General features: G+C 43.0%; 1 protein-coding gene across 1 annotated transcript in view; it reads left to right on the top strand.

Moving 5' to 3' along the window:
- Positions 1-1,012: 1,012 nt before the first annotated feature.
- Positions 1,013-20,515, top strand: part of KCTD19 (potassium channel tetramerization domain containing 19) — a 28,995-nt gene continuing 9,492 nt past the window's right edge. The window contains exons 1-6 of the mRNA XM_060083169.1: positions 1,013-1,024; positions 3,178-3,474; positions 15,744-15,894; positions 16,693-16,884; positions 18,119-18,250; positions 20,088-20,298. Of these exons, the coding sequence (XP_059939152.1) occupies positions 1,013-1,024; positions 3,178-3,474; positions 15,744-15,894; positions 16,693-16,884; positions 18,119-18,250; positions 20,088-20,298 (995 nt within the window). The remainder of the gene's footprint in view (positions 1,025-3,177; positions 3,475-15,743; positions 15,895-16,692; positions 16,885-18,118; positions 18,251-20,087; positions 20,299-20,515) is intronic.

Below are 20,515 nucleotides of genomic sequence, written 5' to 3'. Positions count from 1 at the left end.
CCCCATCTTAGCTTTTGATAAATTTTAAAATAAGTTACAAATATTGGTACATTGCACCCCAATCACTTCAGCATGCATAATGTTTACCTAGAATTTGTTAACCTAAAACAATCAGTTATTTTTTTACCAGCAAAACAGCTTTATTTGGGAGCAGTAAAGAACTGCAACTCAGGACATGCAACCAGGGTGAACCACATGCAAGTCTGGTAAAGCAAAAGAGGAAACTCTTTTATAGGGAGAAGGGGAAGTTGGGAGGGGCTGTTATAAACAAAAAAATCCATTGGAGGAAACTGGGAGTTTAAGTATAGTGACTTTTCATTGGCTGAGTTGTGACAGTCTCTCACTGGCTGAGCTGTGCCAGGCAAGGAGAAAATCTTTCTTCCTCCTGCTGGCCAGTAGTAAGGTAGTATCACCTCCTGCTGGAGCTTTGAGTTATGTCTCTTCCGTTGGATCTTTTATTGACCTTGAGTGGCATGTGTGTGAGAGCTCCCTCTTCTGGCCTCCTGACTCCATTTTAGTGAGGCTTCCCTTTATTTTCACAAATTCAGTATTGTTTTATGGTTCTTTTTTAGGTAAAATGTTACATACTATTTACGACTCTATTTTTTTTATAAGAGTAGTGCTCCTTGAGTGTTTTTTTCTATTATTATAATTTATTATAACAATAGGCCACATGATCATCTCTAGTGACCAGAATACGTTTTTTCGTTTTTTTGTTTTTTTACATCTTTATTGGAGTATAATTGCTTTACAATGGTGTGTTAGTTTCTGCTTTACTTGAGTGTTTTTTTTTAAAGTCTGATACAGATTGATTGTATGTTTGATGGCTTTGTGCTATTCTATAGTGTTGATAAGTTAGGTCATCTTGAAGCAAAATGCACAATTTGTTTATGAATAGATAACCTTCAACTTTTAACAATAAAGTGAGGAAGGTTAATGATCTTTGCTGCTTTTGTATATATAAAAAGGAACCCACAGCATTCAGCCATCCTGCCATGGCCTTAATAATGTAATGTCTCTGCAGGTATGATTCCAAGAGAGCCCTGACATATTCAGTGGGGTGGGGAGCACCTCATCATAACTCTTTCAAAAAGAGCTTTATTAAGATATAATTCACATACCTTTCAATTTACTATTTTAAACTGTACTATTCAGTGGTTTTTAGTATGGTCACAGAGCTGTGCAGCCATCACCACAATCAATTTTAGAACATTTCCATCATCCTAAAGAGAAATTCCATACTTATTACTAGTCATTTTCCATTTCCCCTCCAACCTCCCCAGCCCTAGGCAACCACTAATCTATTCTCTCTATATATAAATTTGCCTATTCTGCACATTACATATAGATGGAATAATATGTGGTCTTTAGCATCTGGCTTCTTTCACTTTGCATAATGTTTCAAGGTTTTGTCTATGTTCTAGCATGTATCAGTACTTCATTCCTTTTTATTGACAAATAGCATTGCATTGTATGAATACACTACAGTTTGTTTACTAGTTCATCAGCTGATGGACATTTTGGTTGTTTCTACTTTTGGGCTATCATAAATAATTCTTCTATGAATACCTGCAAATTTTGCTTGCAAATTTGCCTGCAAATTTTGTTTGGTCATAGGTTTTCATTCCTCTTGCACTTGTATCTGGAAGTGGAATTGCGAACCATGTAAGAACTCGGTGTTTAATGTTTTGAGGAACCACTGAACTGTTTCGCAGAGCAGCTGCACCATTTTACACTCCCATCAGCAGTGTATGAGATTTCTAATTTCTCCAATCTTTGTCAACACTTGTTATTATCTATTATTTTGATTCAGGTCATCCTAGTGGGTGTTAAATGGTATCTCATTGTGAGTTTTGCTTTGCATTTCCCTAATGACTAATGAGGCTAAGTATGTTTTCATGTGCTATTGGCCATTTGTGAATCTTCTTTGAAGAAATGTCTATTTAGATTCTTAACCCACTTTTAAATTTGGTTATTTGTCTTTCTATTATTGAGTAGTAAATGTTCTTTTTACATAGTCTAAGTACAGATTCTTTATCAGATAGATGGTTTGTTCCATTATATGGGTTGTCTTTTTACTTTCTCGATGATGTATTTTGAAGCACAAATGTTTTTACTTTTGATGAAGTTTTATTTATTTATTGGTTTGTTTATTTATTTCACTTTTGCTTTTTGTATCTTATCTAAGAAGGCATTGCATAATCCAAGGTCATGAAGATTTTGTTTTCTTCTAAGGGTTTTATATCTTTAGCTCTTATTTTTAGGTTTATGATCCATTTGGTGTTAATTTTTTGTATGGTGTGAGGTAGGAATCCAACTTTTTTTTTTTTTTTTTTTTTTTTGCATGTGGATGTCCAGTTGTCCCAGCACCATTTTTTGAAAAGGCTCTTCTTTACCCATTGTCTTTTCTTGGCTCTGTTGTCAAAATTAATTAACCATAAATGTAATGGTTTATTTCTAGACTCTTAACTCCGTTTCAGTTATTCAAATGTCTGTCCTTATGCAGTAGCACACCATCTTGATTACTGTAGATTACTGTAGTACGTTTTTGGGTTTGTTTGTTTTTGTAGTATGTTTTGAAAGTGTGAATCCTCAAATTTCATTCTCCTTTTTCAAGATTGTTTTGATTATTCTGGGTCCCTTGTATTTCCATATGAATTTTAACATCAGCTTGTCAATTTTTGCAAAAGAAAAAAAAGCAGGTGGAATTTTCATAGGGATTGTGTTCAATTGTACAATAGATCAATTTGAAGAGTATTGCTACCATAACAATATTGTCTTCTGATCCGTGAACATGGGATGTTTTTCCATTTATTTAGGTGTTTTAAATTTCTTTCAACTATGTTTTGATGTTTTCAGAGTACAAGTATTGCACTTCTTTTGTTAAATTTATTCCTAATTACTTTGTTCTTTTTGATACTATTGTGAATGGAATTGTTTTCTTAATTTCATTTTTGTGTTGTTCATTGCTAGTGTATAAAAATACAGTTGATTTTTATATTGATCTGTACCCTTCAACCTTCTTGAACTCATTTCTAATAATTTAATAGTGAATTCCTCAGGATTTTCTTTACGCAAGATCACATAATCTACAAATAGAAATAATTTTACTTCTTCCTTTCCAATATGGATGCTCTTTATTTTTATTGCATAGATCTCTTTTCATTTTCCCTTTAGGAGGAGCCTGGTATGCCTCATGAGTCAGCAGAGGATTTGTTTCATTTCAACGTCGGGGGTTGGCATTTCTCAGTTCCCAGAAGCAAACTCGCTCAGTTCCCAGACTCCCTGTTATGGAAGGAGGCTTCAGCGTTGACCTCTTCGGAAAGCCAGAGGCTGTTCATTGACAGAGATGGTTCCACATTCAGGCATGTGCACTATTACCTCTACACCTCCAAACTCTCCTTCTCCAGTTGTGCAGAACTGAACTTGCTCTACGAGCAAGCACTGTGTTTGCAGCTGATGCCTTTGCTGCAGGTAAGATACTCTTGTCTTCCAGGAGTGGTGATAAGTAACATAGGTCTTACGTCACTAAAATGTTTTGTCCTTTTATATATTCGTTGCTGAGATGATCCTCTTAATGAGGAAGTGTGATGAGTGAGATAAGGTAATAAACGGTACACTAGAAACGCATGTTCTGAATAAAGGATTTCATCCTGACTCTGCCTTATCTATGCCAGCAGCCACCACAGACCCAGGATAGGACTTTCCACGGCCTGAAAGGGTGTTCTTGACTCTTGGAAATCCTAGCTTAAGCTTCTTCTTTCTTTTGTGGTTGAATTTTAAGAGGTGGAAACACTAGAAATTGTAGGATTTGCTACATACACTGTGTCTGAGATTTAAAATCTAAAAGATTTGTCAAGAACATTACTTCTTGGGACTTCCCTGGTGGCCCAGTGGTTAAGAATCCTCCTGCCAATGCAGGGGACATGGGTTCGATCCCTGTTCCGGGAAGATCCCACATGCTGCAGAGCAACTAAGCCCATGCGCCACAACTACGGAGCCTGCGCTCTAGAGCCCGAGAGCCACAACTACTGAGCCCACGTGCCACAACTACTGAGCCCATGTGCCACAACTACTGAAGCCCATGCACCTAGAGCCCGTGCTTCAGAACAAGAGAAGCCACCACAATGAGAAGCCCACTCGCCACAACTAGAGAAAGCCCGTGCGCAGCAATGAAGACCCAATGCAGCCAAAAATTAATTAATTAATTAATTAAAAATAAATAAATAAAAGGACATCACTTCTCACTGTGCCTGTTAGGTACACAATGTTCACTTACAGCAAAGTAAAACGTCCTCCAAACTGCAGAATCTTTCATTTGTCTTCACTTCTCTGTTTTCCAAGACTTCTTTTCTCGGTGTAAGAGCTTTAAATACCTTTACTTTTAAACCATCATTGTATCACTGAAGAACATTACCTTCTTTCCTAATTTTTCTCCAGGCTACAGAAATCATTTCTGTGGTTTATCTTAATTAGTTTATTCTTAGTTTTTGAACAATGATATTTTTTTAACCTGGAAGAACTAAATATTATGACTGGGAAGGACCACTGGCCATGCTCCATGTTAATCCTACTGTCTGGACAAGGTGTTGTTTATTCTGTCTTCATGAGCACTGACTGACAAGCCACAGTGCAGCTCAGTGCACTATGAACTATGCCTCTCCAACACCTCAAAGAAGAGAACTGAGGTAGACCATGCACATCTGGGTCATATGGGAATGAGAACATTTCATAATGCATGTTTTCATGGACACTGTTTACGAAATCAGTGTTTTCTTTTAAAAGGTATTATACATTTGGAAATCAAAATCCTTAACATACTCCAGTGCAAGTTGTTGTATATTCTTTTCTTTTTATTTTTTTTTAAAGTTACCCACCCGAAATAAAAATTTTTTCAACTATCCCAGGAACTGAGTACTAGAATTGCTTACAATTGGCTTTCAAATCACTTAAACAGCCTGGAATGTCAAGATGCCTGCTGATTTTTTTTTTTTTTTTTTGGCGGCGGAGGGGGTTGCACCACGCGGCTTGTTCCCCAACCAGGGATCAAACCTGGGCCCCTGGCAGTGGAAACGCGGAGTCCTTACCACTGGACTGCCAGGGAATTCCCAAGATTGCTAATGATTCTATACCAAAGCACCATTTTGTAGGGAAAACGAGGGAGTCACTTGCAGAAAATCAAAGAGATCAAGGCAATTTTTTGAAGAACCATTTTAAAGAGCACAAGCCTATTATACAGTTTATCAGCCCTTTAATTCCTTTGATGTCCTTACTTCCCAAATTGAAACAAAATATATTTGGGAAGCAACTTCTAAATGGGAGGTAACAACTCAGAAGCCAATGAATTGGTCCAATTCCAAAGTTCCAAGTTGTGTGAGCAGTAGTATTTGAGGAATCATATGGATCTGCCTCCCTAAAACAGACCAAAAAACAAGTGCTTATGTTTTGGAAATGGTGCTCTAAATAAACATTTAGGCCGGCCCAGCTGAAGTAGTATTTATTCATTGAAGCAGGGTGTAAATATAGCTGGAGAATCAACAGCAATCTCAAGCAAATCAACAGCCTCACTCGTTTCCATCACTTTCCCCACTCCTAAGGCCTGTCCACATACTCAGGTTCTTGCCTAAATGTACAAACATTTTGCTTGGAGAAAATGGAGTTTGCCAGTTCTAGTCTAAAGACCCCTCTCAGGCAGCCCACCTTAATGCATTCAGTCAGTATTTATTGAAAGCACTGTGGTTACCAGGCATTATTCCTATGGGCTTTAAGGAAAACATAGGATGATCCAATAAAAATATAATATAAACCACATATGTGAGCCACGTGTGTAATTTAAATTTTTCTAGTAGCCACATTAAAAAAAACCAAGTGAAATTAATTTTAATAATATATTTTATTTAACCCAGTATATTTAAATACTGTCATTTCAATATGTAATCAATATTTTAAAATTAATATATTTTACATTCTTTTTATGTACTAAGTCTTCAAAATCTGATGTGTATTTTACACTTAAAGCACATCTCAGATTCAGACTATCACATTTCAAGTACTCAATAGCCATATATGGCTAATGGCTATCATATTGGACAGCACATATCTAAATTGTTCTAACCTGTTAGTGCTGCTCACTGTAGAGTCCTTCAGATTTAGCCCCTAGCAATGAAAATGGGACTTTGCCTCCCACTAACTAAAGTTCCCATGCATGCAACAGGAGGCATATCCTACACAGGATTATCTCTAATATAGTAAACTTTGTTGGAAAGCCATATAGGAGCCAACAAGTAGAATGAGATGGGAAGCTTCTGGAGGACAGGTGCCTGAGCTCACAATGCTGCTCTGCTCTCTACCCTTCCTCATCCCCTCACATCCCTACCCTTTATCTCTCCCGTCCCCCAGCCCCGTCCACCTGCCCACCCCACCTCCCCCTGGCCTGTAGCTTTGGTCTTCAAAGGGCACGCTCAATACCTATTATTGTCTTGATTCTAAGTGTAACATTTATTGTGTATTGAGCACCAATCACAGGCCAAGCACTGGAGATACAGGAATAAACCATACAGTCGTACAAGGTCAGATAGAGGTGTGTGCTATGAAGAATAGAGCAGTGTTTCCTGTGTAATAGTGAAGGAGGATGGCATTTCTGTATTCTAGAACTTCTTGGGGTTTCAGAATGTGTTTGTATGATTTTCTTTTTGTATGTATAGTTTTTATTCTATTAGTCACTGCCCTCATAGTACTGGAATTTAGTTGAAAGAATAAAGCATTTACATCTTATCTGCTTGTTTTGTAATGTACTGATGTGTAGTATGTGGTAAGGAGATAGCAAGTGACTGAGGCCAGCTACTCCTTTAGAAAGAGTGGTCAGGGCTGGCCTCATTGACAAGGCAACATTTGAGCAGAAGACCGAATGAAAAAGGGACAAGTCATGCAGATGTCTGGGAAAGAGCTTTGAGGCATAAGGAATGACAAACACAAATGCCCTGAGGTTAAACGAGTGACTTGGAAGAGGCAGACTCAGCAGCCATTGTCAGGTGCAATGAGAAGTAAGGAGATTCTGGAACTTCCCTGGCAGTCTAGTGGTTAAGATTCTGCGCTTCCAGTGCAGGGGGTGTGGGTTCAATCCCTGGCCGGGGAACTAAGATTCCACATGCCATTCGGTGTGGGGAAAAAAAAAAAGTAGGGAGACACCAAAAAGAGATGAGGTCAGAGGAGACTATGGACCAGATCTTGCAGAGTCTCACAGGTGACACTGAAGACACAGGATCTATTCTAAATGTTATAGGTACCTTTCGGAGATGTTTAAAGAAAGAAGTAAAATTATCAAATTTAACATTTTAAAAGATCATTAGACCTTGGGTTAAGCAGTGTTTTCTCAGGTACAACATCAAAAGCACAAACAACAAAAGAAAAAATAGATGAATTTTGAATTTCATCAAAATTTTAAAATTTTGTGCTTCAAAGGACACCATCAAGAAAGTAAAAAGACCACACACAGAATGGAACAAAATATTTGCAAATCACATATCTGATAAGGGACATGTATCCAGAATATGTAAAGAACACTTACAACTAAACAACAAAAAGACAATCAAATTTAAAAATGAGCAAAGGATTTGAGTAGACATTTCTCCAAAGAAGATATATAAATGGGCAATAAGCACATGAAAAATGCTCAATATCATTAGCCATCAAAGAAATGCAAATCAAAACCATGATGAGTTACCACTTCACATCCACTAGAATGCCTCTCATCAAAAAGACAGTAACAGGTGTTGGCAAAGATATGGAGAAACTGGAACCCTCATACACTGCTGATAGGAATGTAAATTTGTGCAACCTCTTTGGAAAAGAGTCTGGCAGTTCCTCAAAAAGTTAAACATATCATTATGACCCAGCGGTTCCACTCCCACGTATATACCCAAGAGAAATTAAAACCTACAGGATGTCCACACAAATACTTGTAGACAAATGTTCATAGCAGCATTATTCATAATAGCCAAAAAGTGGAAACAACCTGTATGTTCATCAGCTGATAAACAGACAAACAAAATGATATGTCCATACAATGGATTATTATTTGTCAATAAAAAGGAATGAAGTACTGATACACGTAACAACAAAGATGAGCTTTGAAATGTTATGCTAAGTGAAAGAAGTCAGACACAAAAGACCATATACTGTATGATTACATTTATATAAAATGTGCAGAATACACAAAGTTAATAGGGACAGAAAGTAGATTAGTGGTTTCCTAAGGCCAAGGTATGGGGTGAGAAGGATAGGGTGAGCAAAAATAGGCAGTGGAGGGCCTCCCTGGTGGCGCAGTGGTTAAGAGTCCGCCTGCCGATGCAGGGGATACGGGTTCGTGCCCCGGTCTGGGAGGATCCCATATGCCGCGGAGCGGCTGGGCCCGTGAGCCATGGCCGCTGGGCCTGCGCATCCGGAGCCTGTGCTCCGCAACGGGAGAGGCCACAACAGTGAGAGGCCCGCATACCGCAAAAAGAAAAAAAAAAAAAAAAAAATAGGCAGTGGACTGTAAATGGGTACAGGATTTCTTTTTATGATGTTAAAATAGATTGTGGTGGTGGTTGCACAACTCTGTAAACATACTTAAAATCATTGAATTGTATAAGTGAGTAAATTTGATCATTTATATATAATATAAAATTTATTCACATTAGATATAATATGAAATATATTTCAATAGAGCTATAAAAACATCATTAACTTCTGGCTTGACATTAGACCTGGGGTCAGCAAACTATTTACATCCCATGGAACAAATCCAGCCTACTACCTTTTTTGTACAACCTGTGAGCTAAGAATTGCTTTTACAGTTTTAGATGGTTGAAAAAAATCAAAAGAAAAATATTTTGTGGCACATAAAAATTATATGAAATTCAAATTTCAGTGTTCATTAACAAACTTTTATTGGAACACGCCAAGCTTATTTGTTTATATATGGCCTATAGCTGTTCTCAAGCTACAATACAGAGTTGAATAGTTGCAACAGGGACTATATTCTCAAAGCCTAAAATATTTACTATCTGGCCTTTTACAGAAAAAATTTGGTTGACCCCTGGCCTAGACTCTACTGGGGCAAGGGAGGAGCAGGAAGACAAGTTAGGAGGCTCCTGAAGCATTCAAATGAAAGATAGTGATGGTTTGGCCTAAGGTGGTAATGGTAGATTTAGAAGTGTTCAAATTCTGGATATGTCTTGATGACAGAACTGATAGGATTTGCTGATGAATTGGAGGTAGAGTGAGAGAGAATGGATAACTCCTCTGTTTGTATCCTGGGCAATCAGGTGAAAGATGTATTCTGAGGTGCAGGCTCAGAAGGAAAAATCAGGAGTTCGGATTTGAATGTATTAAGTTTGAGAGGCAAGAAAATGGTGCTTGTTAAACATCCAAGTGGTGATGGGGAGGAGGCAGCCAGATGTACAGATGTGGAATTCATGGAAGCAGTCAGGTCTAGAGACATAAATTTGGAGTCATCAAAGTTGGTATGTAAATCCATGAGCCTGGATGCTTAGGAATGTCATATCTTGTTCACAGGGGAGATATAAACTAGTCATTACAGGTCTGTACACTAATGTCACAGTGCTTCCTAGGACCTTCTGTGTAATTTGGGGAGTCCCCTTTGTGTAAATGTAAGCTGCTCCAAGCCTCTCATATGCTATCAGCTTGGTTGGGCGTCATAGCTGCTACTGCAGAGTGTGAAATTTTTCTTCAGGGTAACTCACAAGGGTTCAAGGTTCATGGCAGACTGTTGATTCCCTTTCACTTGCCCCATTGAAGTCCACCGAGGACTTAGTACGTTGACAGTATATGCTGCTTGCGTTTCCTTTTTCATTGCCTTCTGAGGACTTCTAAGTTTGGAAACTTAAATCGTTCCACCTGTGAATGTTCGGCTACCAGCAAGCAACCCCAAAACGCCTGCATTCCTTGTGCTCAAGGGAGCCAGCGAGTTTTTATGTTGATCACACAAATGATGCTTTTAAGAAAACAGACCACTGACAAGTCTCACATTTCCTATTACTCATGATGTGAAGACAGATTACCACTGTGATCTTGTAAAGGAAGATTATGTAAACAGCAGATATTTATCCCAACAGTGTAGCTCATCTGTGGATATGGGTAAGTGGATAGCTCAAGTGTAAATGCCTTGACATGGCATCAGGGCTCCTCACAGGACAGCCCATCTGCTTGTCCTGACTCATATCCCAACACATATACATACCTACATGCATGCATGGGTACATATGCATGCACATATGCACACACACACACACACACCCCTCAGTGTTCAGACATGTCACTGAGCACCCTAAATGCTTTCTCTCCACACCTTTTCACTTGCTGTTCCCTCTTTCTAGAATGCTTCCCCTTCAAGATTTAGCCTAAATGAGGCCCACTGGAAGACTAGCCTGACATTTCCAGGTAGAGTTTTGCCTCCCTGCTCTCAGATCAGTGCTAATTCTGTTGAGACCATGTATTCATATGTCTTTCTCCCTCACTAGCTTGTATTCTTTTCATGTTCACATTCCCAGCATCTCTCACAGTACTGGGCCTGTAACAGGTGTTTAATAAATATCTGCTGAGAGAACATTGAATGATATACCCAAGATGACCTGTGAAGGCTGAATCTACTTCAGGGTGAGGGGGCTGGAGCTGGCAGTGGAGGGGCAGGTTTGAGCCGCTGATAGGTGTGTCTTATTTGTCTTGTTTGGCTGATAGCAGCTGTTCTGAATATCCTTTTGTTCTACCGGCCTTGCTTCCTTTGACCTTCCAGTGGTGCTGGCCCTCCTTGTCTTTACAAAGCAGTTGGAGATTTGCAATCTCCCCCAAGCTCTCTTACCATCACATTCCTTCCAACAGCCCACATCAGAGCATAAGGCATCGCTGAGCACTGCTGCTGCTTTGGAAATCCTCCGTTAAGTCCCAAGGCTCTGCCAGTAGGGCATTTGTCAGCCATCTTTTGGCAACCACACACACACACACACACACACACACACACACACACACTCGCCCCTGTGCCATCAGTCTTATGTTGCCTCTGATTGACATATTTTTTCACTATTATCTAGGCCAAAAGCAACATCAGTTATCCTTGTGCTAGCAAGTAGCCATTTGAATTCAGGTCTGTATTTCCCTAAAGAAATTCTCCCTCTAATAACTTTCTGGGTCATAATATATGAAGAGTAAAAGTACTAGAAGTAATATTCAGGCAGAAAAAAAGGGAATTGAAGTCCACAGAAGACCAGCCACACGCTCTGTGGCAACTTCAGTCAGCAAAGCCAAAGGACAGCTGGAAGCATGGGCTCTCTGAAGTGCTCTTCACTCATTCATGCATTCATTCATTCATTCCACAAAAATATATTGAGATCCCACAGACACTGTTGTGGGTGCTGCAAATACAGCAGAGAACAAAACAGGCAGGGTCCTCATGGTCTTGGAGATTATATCTATTAGGGGAGACTGGCAGGCAGTAAATAAATAAGTAGGTGTTATTGAGACCAACAAAGCATGTTGAAGGGGTTAAGGGATGCTTCCCATGGATTCTTACAGCACCCAAATGGCTTCCCATGAGAAGAAGGCCTTGTATTTCTAGAAATCAGAGCAAGGATTGGCTGAGAAAGTTTAGAAAAAAACCTAGTTGAACCTCCTGGGCCTAATGCTTCCAGCATGTCTTGAGTGGCAGGAATTGCGATCTTTGTAGATTTACTTGTTTGTGTGGGGTTTTTTTTCCTTTTCAAGATTTGTCAAACACACCTTTTTGGGGGGAAAATGGTACTGCTTACACTTTACATTAGTGGAAGTAGCAGGAAATGGAGATTTCATTTCTATAAATTAGATCATTCTTCCCTCAATTAGCACATCTCTCAAGCTAGTTGGACTCTCATTACTGACCCACCCCAAAGGACACACCTAGGTACCAAAGAGCACCTCCAAATAGTGCATCTAAGTCCATCCTCAAACAGGTTGTTCTCCCAGGTAGGGATTTCCCTCCCCCAACATGTCGCCTCCCTAGTGGCTGATTTAGAGTTGTTCAAGGACACCATTGTTTCTTCCACTGAGAATCTCGGGATTTGAATCTGCAGATAAAGTAAATGGCAGGTTCAGGTTCCTGTGATTCGGTTAGCTTAGGATAGGCTTGGAATGATATGCTGTCTCTTGCAAGCTCTCCCTAGTTTCACTTCCTTTTCATGCTACTTCACCCAATGTCTTTCAATCCATTACCAATCAGACCCAAGCTGAGCCCTTTCTTCCTGTCATCCTGTCTCCATCTCCTCCTTCATCCCTGTCCTTCACCCCATTAGATCTTCCCTCTGGACTCCAGCTCCCAAGTTGGAATTGCTGCCTCCACTGTCCTCTGAACTCTCTGGTCTCTGCCCATTGTAATCCTGTACTGGCTTTTCCTATGGTTTTGGATTCCCACCATCTTTCTCAGTTTTTATGAGTGCAGTCTGCTTCTCTGCCAGCTCCTTTTGGCTCCCCCATGTCTCATTTTGCTTTTCATTCCAGAGGACTCAGCCCTCCAGCCCTCCATTTTTATGCATTCTTTCATTCAACACAGCGGTTCTGAGCACTTACTACATACTAGGCTCTAGACTAGAAGCTGGGGATGCATCAATCCAGTCCTTTTTCCAGGAGCCTCGGTAGAGGGGGACGGACAGGCCTGAAACCAAGCCAGAGGCTGAGATAGAAAAGTTTGCAGGGGCCTGTGGGAACAGAGGGGGAGGATGCACCACTCTGGCTGGGGGAGGCTCCAGGCTCTTCAGGCAGGGAAGGGAGGAGAGAGGTATTCTGGGAAGAGGGAACAGCATACATAAAGTTGAGGAGATATCACTGAACATTGTGTGTCTTTGGAGTTTTAGGCAGTTAATGTCACAGATGATGGGGTGGAGACAGAAAGAATGGTGGCAGATGAAGCTGGAAAGGTAGTTTGAGATTTGACCACTAAAAGGAAGGAAATTAATATTTCCTTTAATCCTTACAACATCTTCCAGATTTTACTGTCTCCACTTTGCATGGGAGGAGCCTGAGGTTTGCAGAGGTTAAGTGACAAATGGGAGGCAGCTGGTTAAGAAAAGTGGTTAAGAGCACAGGCTCTAGCATCCTGAGTTCCAGTCCTAGCATCTCCACTTACTTGGGGCACTGAGTACTCTTTCTCTTCCTGGATCTTGTTTCCTATTTGCTAAAAGAGAGTGATAGTACTAGAGCCTACTTTGTGAGTGGGGGGACATTAGCAGGATCCAGTTTAAAAGTGCCTGAGCAGTAAATGTTAGCTCTTAAGTGACAGAGTCAAGATTGAAACCCCAGTCTGTCTGAGTTCAAGGCCCTTGTATTGCTTGTGTATACCCTGCTCCTGGTCCTTGATTGTGAAGGAGCTTACGTGCACTGCTAAGAAGAATTTGGACTTGATCCCATAGGTAATGGGGAGCACTGAAGATTTTTGGGATGGGGAGTGGTTTGGACTCATTTTCCTGTTTGAAAGATCATTGAGTGGAGAGGGCCTGGGGACAAGGAGACCAGGACTGGGGGAAGGGAGAGGAGAGAAGGGGTGGTGCCAAAAGCAGAAGATGGAGTCCTAGGACTTGCTGGCTGAGTGGGTGGAGATGGTGTGAATATTATTCAAATCACAGTCCCTGCTTTGAATCCTTCAATGGCTTCTCTTAACCAGGGGATAGACTCCTCATCCCAGCTGACAGAGCTCTTTACTCTCCGGCTCTTGTTTACTGCTCTAAATTCACCTCACACACTCCCTCAACCTCCATACACCTTAAACAAAGCCATATTCAAGGCAGAGAAGCAGGTGGCTGAGCATATATCCTTACCTACTGTCCCCCTGACCCTGTCCTGTCCCTTCTGTGCACAATCACCATTTTCCTTTCTTTGCCTCACAGCACAAATACTGCCAGGCTATTATCCCTCACCTTAACTCAATAATCCTGCCCACCCACTGATACAGAATCTGTTCTGGCCTCTCAGTAACCTTCCTGGCACCTCATTTTTTTTTTTTTTTTTTTTTTGCGGTATGTGGGCCTCTCACTGTTGTGGCTTCTCCCATTGCGGAGCACAGGCTCCGGACGTGCAGGCTCAACGGCCATGGCTCACGGGCCCAGCTGCTCCACAGCATGTGGGATCTTCCCGGACTGGGGCACGAACCCGTGTCCCCTGCATTGGCAGACGGACTCTCAACCACTGTGCCACCAGGGAAGTCCCTGGCACCTCATTTTTATTCCTCTTTGCCCAAGACCAACTATTACCTCATACGGAAATCAACCTCTCACTGATTTTCCTCCTGAGAACGGCTACAGTTTGACATAGAAGCTAAAGTCGTGTGCAGTCTTGAGCAAAGAGGGACAAGAAAGCTTGGGTCCCCTTCTAATGCTGTTGAAAGAAATCCCAGAGTCCCTGGAGGTCCTGAAACTTCATAACTGATGCTGCCTGTTATCTCAGTATATGTAAACTGTTGGATCCAGGCACAGTATCTGACTGTGGCCCTGGTGTTGTACAAGTATTTCTCAAATGAATGAATGACAGACTCACTTCTGCTGTTTCGTGCATGCACTGTTCTCCTCCATTGTCAGTGCCTCCAGGAAAGCACTCCCCATGACCCTGCCATTGTCCAGTCCTTCCACAAATCCATCAGCCACCCAAAGTGGGGAAGATTACCCGCTCAGGTCCTCTCCTTTTACAGACCTTAAGCAGTTATGAGGGTGCAGTTTATAGCCATGGCCACCAGAGGGCTTTTCTCAAAGCTCAGGATTCCCTTGAGCAGCTTCACAAGAGCTTCACCAGTGTAGGTAAGCAGGTTCTTTTATTAGTTTCATACTGCATCTGAGGTGTTCTGTCCATTCTGAGGCTCTTAGATAAAGAACTGGTCATGTGGTGCCTTTAGAGGACTACTTTTCCAGCTATTTCCAAAAATTTCTTGGGAAAATACTATTTTCTTCTAAGGAAGGGACAGAAAAAATGGGCTTGATGTTATGGTAATCTGCGCCCTGTGCAGGACTTTTTAGGGAGGGTAGCTCCCTGAATGTAGGTAGCATGAAGACTCTACCCTGGGGTACAGCCCATCCTAGCTGGGGTGCTCCATTCCAGCCTCAGGCCACCCCTGGTCACCTGCTCCTTCAAGTGGAGAAGCTGGACTTGGAAGACTGCTTGGGCAACTCACAGATCCTTTGACTGAAACTGTCTCATCAGTGAAGTGGGAATGCAAACACCACACCTATCTCACAGAGCTGTGTCAGGGTAAAGGAGCAAATGTAGGTAAAAGTGCTTTGAAAAGTGTGATGCTCAGGGCCACCTCCATTTCCCCATTTAAATAAATCACATTTCAGGATTAGGATGAGCACAAACAATAAGCAGATCACAATTAGAACAGGTCAAAAGGGTTTCTGAACTCTTGAGGAGAAATGATAGCAGAAAGTCTCAAGTTTTTAATTATTAAATATAAATTACTCTTAAGATTGTATAAGATAAATTTCTATCAATCAACATAAAATTATAATCCAGAAAAAATTGTTTCAAAATCAGAAAAGAAATAGTCATTGATATTTTGAATATCAGCATATCATCTTATAAACGTACACGTTTACATTTTTGTGAGTGACTATTTCAAAACACTTTACCAAAGTAAGTCACAAACTATTTTTCCTGGTATTTTACCCTAGAATTGGTAGATAGTTACTTGGTTTAAAATTTTCAAAGCAATAATCTTCTTTATCTCACAGACTCTAGATAATCTGAAGGAAGGGAAACACCATCTACGTGTGAGGCCTGCAGACATACCTGTTGCTGAGAGAGCATCTCTGAACTACTGGCAAACATGGAAGTGTATCAGCAAACCCTCAGAATTTCCTATAAAAAGCCCAGTCTTCACAGGTATAACCACAGGCTGACCTTTTCTGAAGCCCAGACCAGCTTCTCTTCTCACTCTAACAGAAGTGGCTTCAATCCAGAGAGTGCCCTGATTTCTGAATTAGTTCTGGATGATTTCTCTACCTTCCTGTCATCTCCTTTGAGCTTGTACCTGCCACATGCCCTCTCCATGACTTCTTACTCACTGAAACTAAACATCCTTCTCCATGTTCATCCCCCTGCATGCTGGTTTCACTTGGGCAAGGCTGGGCTGCATTCCACCCTGTCCTATTGGTCAGGGCACTCCACCATACTTTCAAGTCACCTCTAACCACCACACAAGGAATGTCTCCAAATGATCACTGTCTGGTGGGTGCCTTGCAGCATAGATCGACCTACCTGGGACGCCAGAATAGCCATTCATAATTATTGATGGGTTTTGAGCTTTCGGGAGAGTCAAAAGGATCTATTTTATCTGTAGGTCATCTATTTTATCTGTGGTTTGTTTGATCAATTAAAAAGAAACAAATAGGTAACCAGTATGAATTTAATGACTGAGTATATAAGCCAAACTTTCACGTCCCACTGCCCTTCACTGCAGAAAAACTAGATTTCCATGCCCTGCTCCCCACCACACTTCTGCCAAACCTAGGGTTACATCTGAAGAGAGTGAGTGAGAAGAAGGAGGTATCTGGCAGGGACTGTCTCTGGGGTGATCTCTTCAGCTTCCCCTGGGGCCCCTGGGTCAGTGAGAGCCCTGCCCACTTCTGAGAGCCCTGGCCTCTGGGAGGTGGTGACGCCCCTCTGCATGTTCTCCTCCAGGCCTACATGATAAGGCACCTTTGGGACTTATGGATACACCACTGTTAGACACAGAAGAGGAAGTGCACTACTGCTTCCTGCCCCTAGACCTAGTGGCCAAGTATCCAAGCCTGGTAACTGAAGACAATCTGCTGTGGCTGGCTAAGACCGTGGCCCTCATTGAGTGCGAGTGCAGCGAGTTCCGCTTCATTGGTGATTGCTCTATCCGGGGAGTTGGGGGAGGGGGAGGGGGGTGGGGGTGGGGGGTGGCGGCAGGCTGATAGGACCCATCCATCCCTCCTAACCCCACACCCCTTGGAGGCCCAGCTTGGGGCTTAGGGCCTCAGGAGCTTCCCTGGGCAGAACTGGTGGAAGCATGACAGAGCCTTCCTGGAAGCAAATGGATTCCCAGCATTAGACTCCCACTAGCCTCAGGGCTATTTTATTCCCTGTTCATTTAGGAACGGCCTGGGTGTAAAGGGGCACTGGAAACTAGCTGCAGTGGTGTCACGGGCCACAAGAGTTGGTGTAAAGGGCAAGACCCTGAGCTGGACTCCAAACTACTTCTCTCTCTGCCTTTATGTATCCAACTGGGCTCTAGACCTCAGTTCCTCTCACCATAAAATGAGGGAATAAGGTTGTTTCAAAGGATGGTCCCTTCCTCCTCTCACTTCCACTAAACTCAGGATAAAAGGGTGGATGGTGAAAGGTTCCTCAGAATCATTGTAGAATTGTCCACCTGAGCTAGTGGCCTAAGGAGGGATGAGATCTTCAAGCCTGGACAGAAGAGAGCCTCCCTCCTCCACCAGGACAGGCTCTGGTGGGGTGTGAACTGAACTGATTCCAAGATGCTGCTGCTGCCTATATGCATAGGGCAGGAAACACCCAAATTGTACTGGGGACCAAATGCCTGGAACCCCAGCCTTTCATAGTCACAGTCACCTGGAAAGTTGTCTATAATGTGCTTCTGAATCTCCAAGTTGATTCACACAGGACAGTAGCATTGGCTCCATCTCTGCCTCCCACACTGCAGTCCAGGCAGGGACAAACTGCAAGAGCCACCTGCCAGCCCAGGCTCGGCCAGGCCCTTCCTCTCTAAGCGGCAAGACAACTCCCTCTTTTGGAATGACCTGCTCTTGGGTCAAGACTCACAGGGTAAGTCTCAGGGCCAGTGTGTGCTCACCAGGAAGGCCTGGCTTGGGAGCCCCAGGCCAGGCCATGGGAAGCCACACCCACGGACTTAGACACAGGAAAACAAAGTAATTTGGGGTTTTTGACCTTGAAAACCACAGACTGAAAGCTAATCTAACCAGGTATGTTTAGAAATTGTTTTGGAATAAGGAGCACCTAGGATAAGTTGTAGCACCAAAAACCTGCCAAAACCTGGACCTACAATTAGATCAGAAATAACCTTGTTAACCCATTTTGTTTCCCTTTGTTTTTCAAGTGAATTTTCTCCGCTCACAGAAGATTTTACTACCAGATAATTTCTCCAACATAGATGTGTTAGAAGCAGAAGTGGAAATTCTGGAAATCCCTGAGCTCAGTGAAGCTGTGAGGTTGTACCGAATGAACACGGGTATGTCACCAGGGGAACCTTGCCCTCCCCTTGACATCCTGGGGCAGTCTGGGCTTTAGCCAGAAAAGCCAAAAACAAACATCTTCCCTCCCGCAACCACTCTGGGCTTTGGGTGGTGGTGAGAGAAGTGGGTGTTTTGGCTGACTTAGAATCTGAGAAGAGACATTTCAGTCTGAAACCCAGTGTGCCCTCTGTCTGCTCAGTCTTGCCACTGACCTGTAGGTAGTTCAGCCCAGCCTGGGTGGGGAAACCAGGCCAGAGTGTCGAGGGGAGGGAAGTTGGGCCTGAGGCCCGGCTTCCCAAGGTCAGGGGAGGTCTGCCCTCCTTGTGGATGTGTCAAGCAACTGGGAACTTGTAACTAACCCCTACCTGCCACTCCCATCCTTCCTCTTCCAGGCATAGCTGGAGGGCGTGGGAAATTCCCCATAGGACTTCAGTTATCCCACACACACCCCAGTTCCTTTGTCCCCCCTACTTCAAATCCCTGGCTGCTGTGCCTGTTTCTGCCTGCTCCTGACACTTTCTGACCCTGGTCCAGTCCTTCAAGTTCCCGGCCCAACCTCATTCCAATTTGCTCCTCATATTTTTTATTTGCCTTTAACCATCCCATTTCCCAAATCCTGCATGTCTATGGAAGCTACTGTGCATGTTGCAGGAGCTAGCTACCTTAGTGTGGCCTCAGCTGGCATTCTGAGAATATATAGAACTGTCTTGCACATGTGAAGTTTGGCCTGTGTGTCACCAGATATTTATTCCATGGGAATCAGACTTTCCCTACTTTTAGGCCAGCTCTCCCAGACTCCTCCCTGGGCAAGTGGAGTCCTATCCTATTTGGGGATAGTGGCATCCTGCTGCAGGTCTCAGGAGCCTGTCTTGGGATCTTACAACCCACTTCAAAGGGTGTAAGTTCAAACCTCTCCCCCAAAGACTTCTGTTCCTTCAGAGAACATGGATCAGAGAGATGAATAGAGCGGTGCGTGCTGCACAAGAGCATGCCTGTGGACAGGCTCTGTAAGCCATAAAGCAGCCCCCAAACACAAAGCATGTTTTCTGTCTTTTTATAAAGCACCATAAGTAAGGGAAACAGCTCTCGTAGCCTTGGAGGTAGAGGCGCTCTCAAATCTCACCTCTGCCCCACCTAGCTTTGCTATCTGGGGCAAGGTTCTTAACTGGCCTCTCAGGACAGTTTCCTCAACTGTGATAAGAGGAGAGTACTACCCCTCTTGTAGGGTTGGAGATGACCCATGAAGATCACCTGGCAGCTTGCCACTGGCCCACTGTTGCCACTGGAACAGGGTCCTGTAGACGGTGCATTGTGCCCACTGCAGGAGAACAAGGTTTCACCCATGAGCCCGTAATACAAATATCCAACCTGAAAGTAACACTACACAGTGTGTCCTCGGGGAAAATTCTGCCCAAGAGTGATAGGGACTGTGAATCCGGGAAGCCTGTAATGCACATTAGGTTCTATGCTATGGTTGTCATTCTTTACTCATGGATAATTAGAGCAGAGCTTGGAACTAAGGGAAATTCCTGCAGAGGCTGGGGCCAGATGGCTGTTATTCTGAAATTCAAATGTTAATGATACAGCTAATTAATCTACCCCCCCATACCCACCCCGCCTCTCAACAAATAGTTTTGACCTCTAAACCTGACTGAATATAAGAAAAACTATACTGATTTCGAGCAGATCCAGATTTGGCTGTGCAAGGAAATAAGCTCCCTCAAAGTCTCTTTAGTTACTGATTTAAGGCAGCAGTAGGAAGCAAGACCCAAAGCTTCCAATACAGTTATGACCATGAGGGATCTAGGAGGCACCCCTTTCTCTCTGGCACAGGTGGCTGTTCCCGGACCTCCTGTCCTCCTCCAAGCCCTGGGAAGGGGGGCCGTGCAGCAGGCCTAGAGTCTGTGAAGCCACTGTACATGATGGCCCTGGGTCTGCTTGTCAAGTACCCAGACTCCGCACTGGGACAGCTCCGCATCGAGAGCACTCTGGATGGAAGTAGACTGTACATCACTGGGAACGGGGTCCTCTTCCAGCACGTTAAGTAAGGCCCTCCTCAGAGCACAGCTTGGTCCCACTCAGGCTGAGCTTTACCTTTCTCGAGGAACCAACCTGGGGCCCTGCCCATGAGCCAGAGATAGTGTCCTTGGGGACAAACTGATCATTTTAGCCACTCCTACTACCCACACCAGCACCACCAAATTTGGGCCTCAAAGGAGAGGCCTGGTGCCAAGGTATAAGGTTCCCAAGGTTCAAAGGTC

Source organism: Mesoplodon densirostris, chromosome 19, assembly GCF_025265405.1.
Source record: "Mesoplodon densirostris isolate mMesDen1 chromosome 19, mMesDen1 primary haplotype, whole genome shotgun sequence".
NCBI classification, from domain to species: domain Eukaryota; kingdom Metazoa; phylum Chordata; class Mammalia; order Artiodactyla; family Ziphiidae; genus Mesoplodon; species Mesoplodon densirostris.
The sequence above is the reverse complement of the archived record's forward strand: the minus strand, read 5'-3'. Positions and strand labels throughout refer to the sequence as shown.